The sequence below is a fragment of the Scardinius erythrophthalmus genome (genome assembly GCF_964197995.2).
Source record: "Scardinius erythrophthalmus genome assembly, chromosome: 15".
Classification (NCBI taxonomy): Eukaryota; Metazoa; Chordata; class Actinopteri; order Cypriniformes; family Leuciscidae; genus Scardinius; species Scardinius erythrophthalmus.
In genome coordinates, this window is record NC_138235.1 from 4,059,194 (window position 1) to 4,070,410 (window position 11,217).

At 44.8% G+C, this 11,217-nt stretch overlaps 1 protein-coding gene across 2 annotated transcripts in view; it reads left to right on the plus strand.

Moving 5' to 3' along the window:
• LOC308703114 (IQ motif and SEC7 domain-containing protein 1-like) overlaps window positions 1-9,907 on the plus strand; it is a 106,748-nt gene extending 96,841 nt beyond the window's left edge. For both annotated transcript variants that reach the window (XM_081386388.1, XM_081386389.1), the window contains one exon: window positions 5,964-9,907. In XM_081386388.1, the coding sequence (XP_081242514.1) occupies window positions 5,964-5,977 (14 nt within the window). In that variant the 3' untranslated portion in view covers window positions 5,978-9,907. The remainder of the gene's footprint in view (window positions 1-5,963) is intronic.
• The last annotated feature ends 1,310 nt before the right edge of the window (window positions 9,908-11,217 follow it).

The window sequence follows — 11,217 nt, forward strand, 5'->3', positions numbered from 1 at the left end:
TGTCCCCCACTGTATTGCAACCTGTGGAGACACACTGGTCATACCTTATCCGCACCCATGATGATCAATGTTCATAACCTATGATGACCTAAAGACATTCTTGGTTTATAAATCATGAACTTCTGACATTCGGTAAGATGTAAAACAAATGTTGCAGTATTATAGAAGCTAGTCCGAAGATTGTTTTGTTGAATGTATGTTCTGCTTGTCATTGGTTACGACACTTTAACTAGTTACTCAAGGTAGACTATTTAATAGTTGATATACCAACGTGATTTTGGTATTAGGGAATCATTGTTCATCTGTTGTATAAGTGCAATGTTAATTATTCTGCTCCCTCCTGATGTGACCTGATATGTTTAATGGAAGTGTAAAGTCTGTCATATTAGACTTATGTGGTAGCATAATACTTCATAAAATGGGGGTTGTAATATTATCAGCCCACATGTTTGGTGATTTGCATACTGAATGCTGATTGGTTGTTAACTCTCTGTATGTTGGAGTTGTGAATTATTGGATTCATCATGTTTCGGCATCCCATAATGTCTTTGAAGCATGAAAACGTTGCTCACGGCCACAGTGTCATGATCACAGCAGGCTGTGCCTCCATGGTAGATGTTGGGGCCCTCATATTGAGTTAAGTTGTTCATTTTCCCCTTTTGGGTTGATTATCACTTGTGCTTCTTGCAACAATGCCCTCGGAGGAGTTGTGCTGTAGTTTACATGACCATAATGCTGTGGTTACAACAGGGAGATGTTTGCACATAGAGAGTTCAGTTCCAAGTCTAGAAGATCTCTAGTATTCCATCCAGTTTTGGCCATGCCCACTTCACTTTAATGGAGGCTCTTTCGGGATTCATTCCTTGTTGGAGGAAGTGGCCATAGAGGAAGTGCCTCCTTTCCAGAGGGAATTCTATATGACAGTTGATATTATCTTGAATCATAAAAAAGGATGATGGTTTGCGGCCAATCCTGGACTTGCATCTGATGAACTTGATCTGAAGGTTTCATATTCCATTTTCAGATAGTCTAGGGCAGGGGTCTTGAGTTCAGCTCAAAGCCCAATCAAAACCATCTAAAGCAGCTAATCAAGGTGTTCAGGATAAATTACAGGCAGGTGTGTTGGGGCAGGTGTGTTGGGGCAGGTGTGTTGGGGCAGGTGTGTTGGGGCAGGTGTGTTGGGGCAGGTGTGTTGAGGCAGGTGTGTTGGGGCAGGTGTGTTGGGGTTGGTGTTTTGGGGCAGGTGTGCTGGGGCAGGTGTGTTGGAGCAGGTGTGTTGGGGCAGGTGTGTTGGGGCAGGTGTGTTGGAGCAGGTTTGCTGGGGCAGGTGTGTTGGGGCAGGTGTGTTGGAGCAGGTGTGTTGGGGCAGGTGTGTTGGGGCAGGTGTGTTGGGGTAGGTGTGTTGAGGCAGGTGTGTTAGAACAGGTGTGTTGGGGTTGGTGTTTTGGGGCAGGTGTGTTGGAGCAGGTGTGTTGGGGCAGGTGTGTTGGGGCAGGTGTGTTGGGGCAGGTGTGTTGAGGCAGGTGTGTTGGGGCAGGTGTGTTGGGGCAGGTGTGTTGAGGCAGGTGTGTTGAGGCAGGTGTGTTGGAGCAGGTGTGTTGGGGTTGGTGTGTTGGGGCAGGTGTGTTGGGGTTGGTGTGTTGGGGCAGGTGTGTTGGGGCAGGTGTGTTGGGGCAGGTGTGTTGGGGCAGGTGTGTTGGGGCAGGTGTGTTGAGGCAGGTGTGTTGGGGTTGGTGTTTTGGGGCAGGTGTGTTGGGGCAGGTGTGTTGGGGCAGGTGTGTTGGGGTAGGTGTGTTGAGGCAGGTGTGTTGGAGCAGGTGTGTTGGGGTTGGTGTTTTGGGGCAGGTGTGTTGGGGCAGGTGTGTTGAGGCAGGTGTGTTGGACCAGGTGTGTTGGGGCAGGTGTGTTGAGGCAGGTGTGTTGGAGCAGGTGTGTTGGGGTTGGTGTGTTGGGGCAGGTGTGTTGGGGTTGGTGTGTTGGGGCAGGTGTGTTGAGGCAGGTGTGTTGGGGCAGGTGTGTTGGGGTTGGTGTGTTGGGGCAGGTGTGTTGGAGCAGGTGTGTTGGGGCAGGTGTGTTGAGGCAGGTGTGTTGGGGCAGGTGTGTTGAGGCAGGTGTGTTGGAGCAGGTGTGTTGGGGTTGGTGTGTTGGGGCAGGTGTGTTGAGGCAGGTGTGTTGAGGCAGGTGTGTTGAGGCAGGTGTGTTGGAGCAGGTGTGTTGGGGTTGGTGTTTTGGGGCAGGTGTGTTGAGGCAGGTGTGTTGGAGCAGGTGTGTTGGGGTTGGTGTGTTGGGGCAGGTGTGCTGGGGCAGGTGTGCTGGGGCAGGTGTGCTGGGGCAGGTGTGTTGAGGCAGGTGTGTTGGAGCAGGTGTGTTGGGGTTGGTGTTTTGGGGCAGGTGTGTTAAGGCAGGTGTGTTGGAGCAGGTGTGTTGGGGTTGGTGTGTTGGGGCAGGTGTGTTGAGGCAGGTGTGTTGGAGCAGGTGTGTTGGGGCAGGTGTGTTGGGGCAGGTGTGTTGGGGCAGGTGTGTTGGGGCAGGTGTGTTGGGGCAGGTGTGTTGAGGCAGGTGTGTTGGAGCAGGTGTGTTGGGGCAGGTGTGTTGGGGCAGGTGTGTTGAGGCAGGTGTTTTGGGGCAGGTGTGTTGGAGCAGGTGTGTTGAGGCAGGTGTGTTGGAGCAGGTGTGTTGGGGCAGGTGTGTTGGGGCAGGTGTGTTGAAGCAGGTGTGTTGGGGTTGGTGTGTTGGAGCAGGTGTGTTGGGGCAGGTGTGTTGGGGCAGGTGTGTTGGAGCAGGTGTGTTGGGGTTGGTGTTTTGGAGCAGGTGTGTTGGAGCAGGTGTGTTGGGGTTGGTGTTTTGGGGCAGGTGTGTTGGAGCAGGTGTGTTGGGGTTGGTGTTTTGGGGCAGGTGTGTTAAGGCAGGTGTGTTGGAGCAGGTGTGTTGGGGTTGGTGTGTTGGGGCAGGTGTGTTGAGGCAGGTGTGTTGGAGCAGGTGTGTTGGGGCAGGTGTGTTGGGGCAGGTGTGTTGGGGCAGGTGTGTTGGGGCAGGTGTGTTGGGGCAGGTGTGTTGAGGCAGGTGTGTTGGGGCAGGTGTGTTGGGGCAGGTGTGTTGAGGCAGGTGTTTTGGGGCAGGTGTGTTGGAGCAGGTGTGTTGAGGCAGGTGTGTTGGAGCAGGTGTGTTGGGGCAGGTGTGTTGGGGCAGGTGTGTTGAAGCAGGTGTGTTGGGGTTGGTGTGTTGGAGCAGGTGTGTTGGGGCAGGTGTGTTGGGGCAGGTGTGTTGGAGCAGGTGTGTTGGGGTTGGTGTTTTGGAGCAGGTGTGTTGGAGCAGGTGTGTTGGGGTTGGTGTTTTGGGGCAGGTGTGTTGGAGCAGGTGTGTTGGGGCAGGTGTGTCGGGGCAGGTGTGTCGGAGCAGGTGTGTTGGGGTTGGTGTTTTGGGGCAGGTGTGTTGGAGCAGGTGTGTTGGGGCAGGTGTGTTGGAGCAGGTGTGTTGGGGTTGGTGTTTTGGGGCAGGTGTGTTGGAGCAAGTGTGTTGGGGCAGGTGTGTTGGGGCAGGTGTGTTGGAGCAGGTGTGTTGGAGCAGGTGTGTTGGAGCAGGTGTGTTGGGGCAGGTGTGTTGGAGCAGGTGTGTTGGGGTTGGTGTTTTGGGGCAGGTGTGTTGGAGCAGGTGTGTTGGGGTTGGTGTTTTGGGGCAGGTGTTTTGGGGCAGGTGTTTTGGGGCAGGTGTTTTGGGGCAGGTGTGTTGGGGCAGGTGTGTTGGAGCAGGTGTGTTGGGGTTGGTGTTTTGGGGCAGGTGTGTTGGGGCAGGTGTGTTGGGCCAGGTGTGTTGGAGCAGGTGTGTTGGGGTTGGTGTTTTGGGGCAGGTGTGTTGGGGCAGGTGTGTTGGGGCAGGTGTGTTGGGGCAGGTGTGTTGAGGCAGGTGTGTTGGGGCAGGTGTGTTGAGGCAGGTGTGTTGGAGCAGGTGTGTTGGGGCAGGTGTGTTGGAGCAGGTGTGTTGGGGCAGGTGTTTTGGGGCAGGTGTGTTGGGGCAGGTGTGTTGGAGCAGGTGTGTTGGGGCAGGTGTGTTGGGGCGGGTGTGTTGGAGCAGGTGTGTTGAGGTTGGTGTTTTGGGGCAGGTGTGTTGGAGCAGGTGTGTTGGGGCAGGTGTGTTGGAGCAGGTGTGTTGGGGTTGGTGTTTTGGGGCAGGTGTGTTGAGGCAGGTGTGTTGGAGCAGGTGTGTTGGGGCAGGTGTGTCGGGGCAGGTGTGTTGGGGCAGGTGTGTTGGAGCAGGTGTGTTGGGGTTGGTGTTTTGGGGCAGGTGTGTTGAGGCAGGTGTGTCGGAGCAGGTGTGTTGGGGCAGGTGTGTCGGGGCAGGTGTGTTGGGGCAGGTGTGTTGGAGCAGGTGTGTTGGGGTTGGTGTTTTGGGGCAGGTGTGTTGAGGCAGGTGTGTTGGAGCAGGTGTGTTGGGGCAGGTGTGTTGGGGCAGGGTTGGAAAGGAAGTCTGCAGGAAGTTAGCTCTCCCGCATTGAAGACCCTTGGTCTAGAGACTAAGGGAAATCCTCAGGTTTGCTTCAGGCAACTCTAACTAGTTCAAGGTTGTTCCTTTTGACCTTGCCTTTGTGGCTTGTATGTTCACAAAATGTATGGATGCCGCCCTGGCTCCATTGAGGCTCTAGGCTGTTAAATGAACTCGATGATTGCCTGATTCTAGTGCATTCGGAGGAGTTGGTAATTCAACATCAAGACTTAGTTCTTGATCATCATTTACCGAGGCTGGGTTTGAGGCTAAAATCTTTAGAAAAGTCTTTTGTTTCTGAGGCAACTGACAATATTTGTTCATGCATGATTGCCGGGATCAGTTCAGAGCAGGACAAGAGATCCACAAACCCTTGGGTCTTATGGCAGCATCCCTGGGGATACTATAGTGTACCTTTGGACCTACTTCATTTTAATGGTGAATAAACAGCTAAAGAGTTCATCCCTATTGGCAAGCTCACCACAGACACAAAATTATACACATATGATATCAAACTCTGTTACAGTAGCGCATCCCCAGCTTTATTCAGGGTGTTTGGTTAGGCGAAATTTATCACAACAAGATGATCTCAAAAGATGTCTCGTTAGCAGTTAGTACCATAAAAATATGCATCTGTTAAACTGGTCGCAATGAGTGTGTTATGTGTTAGTGAAGTGGACGCATTGTGTATGTTTTATAGTAAAGCAGACGCAAGGAAGTACTTGTCCTGGTGGTGGTGTCACGCTACTCTAGCTGGGGGTAGTTTGTGTCACGTCATCGGCCCCTCCGCTGGCTCCTGAAAGTCCCTCTTCACTTTCGGTGAACTTCAAACACTGGGTCAGATCAAGACAAATGTGGACTTCAGTTTGGTTGTGTTCATTATATTTCATCCTGTCATTTTGATGGGTGGATGGTTTGAGTCGGCTTGAGTAGATTGCTGCTTAGCTCTTCTTATTCTTACTTCATCCTTTCAAAATATCTAACATTGGGAATCAAACAATGTAATCATCTGTCAAAAATAATGAAATAAGACAGCTAACCCTAACACTTTCTTTTCTTTTTTCTCTTCTATTCTATATCTGTTTTTTTTTTATTACATGTACTGCGTTAGACTAAACTGGGAAGGGTCACAGCACTTGCACATTGTTGTCCTATTGTTAGTTTCACTGCTTCTGTTGCTCTCCTCATTCATAAGTCGCTTTGGATAAAAGATTCTGCTAAATGATTAAATGTATAAAAAGCTGACTTAAAAAACAACAACAACTTTAAAGTTACATTTTATAAGAAAATGAATACCAACACTTCGAAGGCTGGCCTCCATTTTTCTACACTCGTTTTCCTGTAAAGGTGAAATGTCAGCATGCTCATGGGACTCCAGGCCAGAGTTCCCGAAGTGTCTGATCTGAAAGGGAACTTTTTTTAATGCCTGTGGAGAAAATGAATATGAAAATGTTGATGTTTGGTCCACATCTCTCTCCTCGCAGGACTCCATCTTTAGCAGTCGTCCTCTGAGCCAGAGAGAAGCTTCCTTCTGGGATCATCTGTCTCCTGACAGACTCCTCCTCTTCCTCCTCCTCCTCCTCCTCAGGTCCCTCCACCTCCCCATCCCACACGCCACATCTGTCAAACCTGCACCACACCGCCCAGCCTCACGCACACCACTCTCAGTGATGTCACTTCCTCCAGGAGCTACACGCCGGGATCAGCGCTTCAAACGGACACTCGATGAGCCATACCAGCCAAACCCGAGCAGAGCGGAAGAGCGTCTGTCTCTCTCTCTCTCAGCGTTCTGCCGACGGGGGACTGACTCAAGATTAGAATTAAGAAATCATATTTTGCAGTAAAAAAAATCCAGGTCCATTAAGATCTATTGCATTGTGACATATATTTTCATGACAGTTTGCAAAAGAAATGTATTACTGTAGTGCATTTTAAAATTATTATCATTCCTTTTTGGTCTCACTTCATTTCGATGGTCCACTTTTTAAACATTTTGCTAACTATAAGTAACTTTGCTACTACATGTCAACTAACTCTCATTAGAGGATTATGGACTGTTCGGTTCGGGTTGGTAGAATAAGTTGACGTAGTTGAAAAGTTACAGTAGCATGTCTGTTGAGGAGCATCAAAATAAAGAGTTAGCAGATATTAATCTGATCCTCTAATGACTGCTATTGACATGTAAAGTTACTCACAGTCAGCAAAATGTCTAAAGTGGACCATCAAAATGAAGTGTTGCTTATTTTTTTGTTATCATTAAAAGTGATTCTCATCCGATTATTTTTCAAATACAATATAACAATTTTTAAATGAAAGCATACATTAAAACAAATATCATGCTGTATAAATAATTTCCAATTCAAATAATATTGTTTTTCACATTGCAGTAATATATTTCTAATAGGATTTAGTTTTTTATTTAGTTTGAGCAAAATTGTGCTTAGTATATGAATCTACAAATAATCTCAATGGTCCTAAAAAAGGCTTTGTTGCCTTCATGCGAAGTATTTCCTTGATGCTGTCGATGGGTTTTGTTGAAACACACACACAGTGGAAGAGTAAGTTTGCCTGTAATCAAACATTGTGTTTGTGAGGCTAACATTCATTCAGACTAGCAGAATGACAGATAGATGTTCTAACACTGTATTTGTAGATGACAGATCTATATGTTGTCTAACAATCATAAATGAACGTGCCAATGGCCATTGCACCCGTCAGCTCTGTGTGTGTGTGTGTGTGTGTGTGTGTGTGTGTAGTATTATAGTACAGTAGTGCAACTGAAACCATTGTAAGCAAAAAACGATGTTATAGAACACTGTAAAAATGAACTTTTTAAGAACAATATCTTGGTCGGTTTGAGTCAGTCATATTTCAGCTTCCACTGGGGTCGGATATGAGGAGATTGTGAAGCACAAGTGCAGCGATGTGGCTTTGAGCTGCTATACAGCGTCTCAGACGGACTCTGAGGGTTCGAGGAGCTTGCATGCCTTTAACTGGAGAGAGATGCTGCGGATTTCCCCCCATACTTTTCTTTTCCGTTGGAGTTACGCACAGGACGTCTGAGGGCCAGTGACTGGATTATTTTTCTATCTATTAAAGATCGGTCTTGTTTCTTCATAAGTGCAATATGTTGGTCATGATGGGCGAAAGCGTCTTCACTCTTACTTCAGAATAGTGGCGTGTAGATCCTCATCAAACCAGTGTGTTCATCCAACGCAACGTCAACGTGATCGGCTAGGCTTTAACTGTGATTTGTTCTCGATGTTGTTTTTGGGTGTTTATTTATTCTAGAAAATAAACCAGTGTTACCATGACAATGAAGTGCAATCATGTAAAAAGTACTTTTGTTTTTCTTTTATTTAACTTTTAAACAACCAGGAGATGTTTCAGGTGAATATTCTGCTATATTATGCAAGCGTCTGTATGTTTAGAGGAATGTTTATCTAGAAAATAACGTCTGTGAAATGAAGCTGTTGTTGTAAAGATGCATTCTGATCAGATATATAAGCTGAAAACTGAAGAAATCATATTGGGTAACACTTTATAATAACTGCACGCTATTAATCATTAGTTAAGCGTTACTAAACAGTTTCTTCATCATTTATAAAGCATTAATAGACATTAATAAGCAGTTCATAAATACAGCTATAAATGCTTTATTCTTGATTTATAAGCATGTCTATAATGTTTAATAATTGTATTTTCATACTTTATTTATGATCAATTTATCATTTCTAAATGAAGTATTGCATTATTTACCATTGTTTACAAACTAGGTGTTGTCATTGATTAATAAGATCACTTTAGTGTAAGTAAATGTTGTAGATTCAGGCAGTTATAAAGCATTTAGTAGTGGTCAGTTCACTATTTTGTGAGCTCATCTGAAGTGAGGACTAGTTATGACTTGTAAAGCGTTTATGAAGGAGATTTAAAGACTCAGTTTTCTTCCAATCAGAAAAAGGAAACAAACACACACAGTGATACAGAACATAAAAATATTTAACAACCTTTAAATCTCCTTTATAAATGCTTTACAAGTCATAACTAGTCCTCACTTTAGATGAGTTCACAAACATAGTTAACTAACCACTACTAAATGCTTTATAACTCCCTGAATTACAGTAGAAATACATGTTAATAAACCATTTTTTTAACACACTAACTATTACTATATGTCTGAATAATAATATGTATGAATGTACATTTAAATAGTTTATTAATCATTTACTTACACTTTCTAAGTGATCTTATGAACCACTGACAACTCCCAAATATCTGCTTTGTAAATGATCCTATACTTTATTTAGAAATGATAAATTGATCATTAATAAAGTATGAAAATACAATTATTAAACACATTATAGATATGCTTATAAATCAAGAATAAAGCATTTATAACTGTATTTATAAACTGCTTATTAATGCTTTATAAATGATGAATTAACTGTTTACTAATGCTTAACTAATGATTAATAGCGTGCAGTTATTATAAAGTGTTCCCAATGTTTCAGTTTTGTAATTATGTTTTCATGACCCCGAACCAAAGCATTAGGTTTATTTTGAACATATCACATCTCTCGAGTGCAATATTCAGTCTGCTGTTCTCAAGTCAACATGAAACCAGATCTCGCCGTTTTACTTTCTGCAGACGTTCCTGCTCTTATTGTGCACCATTCATTGGAGCACGATTCATTTCAAGAAAAATAAATTGTACTTGCAAATATTGCTCCAAGTCCCCTCCCCACATGCCCTACTTTTTCATGTTTAATATCATGCTTCACTCACACAAAAGGAAGTAAAATGTGTTTGTGAACGTCGTTTCATGTTGACTTTAACAGGAAATTTAAAAGCTTTTATATTTGTATTACTTCAGTGTCACACTTTCCAGAGATTTTGTTTTTTTCTGTATAAAATGTTAATAACGTAATAATAATCTGATTGACAGGCGAGACCTCAACAATGTGCAGTGAATGTTCAAATGCAACACTCAGCCTGAACTCTTTAGTCCACTTCTGCTTATACTGTATATCTGAACTGGCCTCCGCATCCTCTCGCGTGTCCGCCGGTTGTGGCGGCTCAGTTCTGTGTCGTGTGTTACTGCAGTGATCAGTCAATGACGGCATGAAAGCACCCACTGTTAGCCCTGTAGAGACACATTTGAGCAGTTATATATATATATATATATATTAGGGACCCCGTCAGTAAGTCATTGTGTATATAGTGTGTCGTGTCTGGTCTCGTCACTGTCTGTCTGTGTCTCTCCTCACAGGCTGCTATCATCACCGTGATAGCAAAGTCCAAATCAAACACTCCCACAAATGGCTAACGGAAACGGGCATTTCGGGTTTTATTTAGTTGTTGTAGAACAGAGAATGCTTGTAATTTGAGATTTTTTTTTAATGTAATGGTTATCTATGTCAGTGTACAGTCAATGTAAAACTCAAACTGTGACGACATTCAGAGCATAAAATAAAATGAATATATGATGTCGTGTTTTTGGCCCAAAATTTATTTTGTGATTATTTTGTTATATATTGCGATTTGATGAGCTATGACTTGATGAGCAATGTCTAATATTGCTAGCGCTGAGACATCCGGACACAGAGAGCAAAGACTTGCTCATTCTCACAACTGGGTTCACTCTCACAAGAATCAACAAACACTACAAGTGACAATACACATATTTATATCACAAAATCTTTACGTTCAAACGTTAAAACCCTCAAACTTTTGAAATTCTATCCACAAAAATGTTGGAAAGTTTCTGTAATGACATCTACTATAATTACACTGTTGAACACCTTAACCTTACCTACCCATACCAGCTCAAAATACCTCCGTTAAATAGCTCAGTTGAAAAAGGTTTTGTGTGTGTGAGAGAGTGTGTGCGTGAGTGTGTGTGTGTGGCCTGGTAAACTCCATTTATTTGTTGCCATGGTTACTCATCGGTTTGTTAAATAAGTCGCACCTGTTGCTTGTTTTACCCCTCAGTTTGAGTGTCTTTATAGCCCTGTGTTTAAGGCCTTAGTTGTCCGTTCTTGATGTTGTTATGCGAGTGCTTTGGTTCCTGCGTTTCTCGTTCTCCTGTGCCCCAGCGTATCGTTATTCGAGTTTGTGTTGTTTTTGTTATCCAAGTCACTGCTAAGGCCCTGTCCCAAATGACACACTTCATATGCACTTTCCGTCTTGTGGACTTACAACGGCTGCTGTTTGCACGTGTCCAATAAGTCCATGAGACCGTAGGGATTCCCATTTGTCATTTTAGGTTTCAGAAGTGTGCTCGCGAGCGCCCCGTTTGCCGTCGATATGCGCGCTCGAAACGAGCTCCCCATCAGACTTCTTCCCGACAGTCAAAGCGGCGTTACGTCACGAAAGATCTATAACAGGGGTGCCCAATCCTGCTCCTGCCGATCGCCTGTCCTGCACAGTTCATCTCCAACCCTAATCAAACACACCTGAAGCAACCAATTAACGTCTTCAGGATCACTTGAAAATTAAAGGCAGGTGTGTTTGATTAGGGTTGGAGATGAACTGTGCAGGACAGGCGATCGGCAGGAGCAGGATTGGCACCCCTGATCTATAATATTATACTGTTATTTAAGCAAAATAAACTCGATATAGCCATACGCTGGGGCACTGGAGAACCAAACCAATGAAAACAACAAGAATGGACTAAACACTGCTACACAAGGCTAGAATTACATATACAAATTGAGGGGTAAAACAAGGACCAGGAAC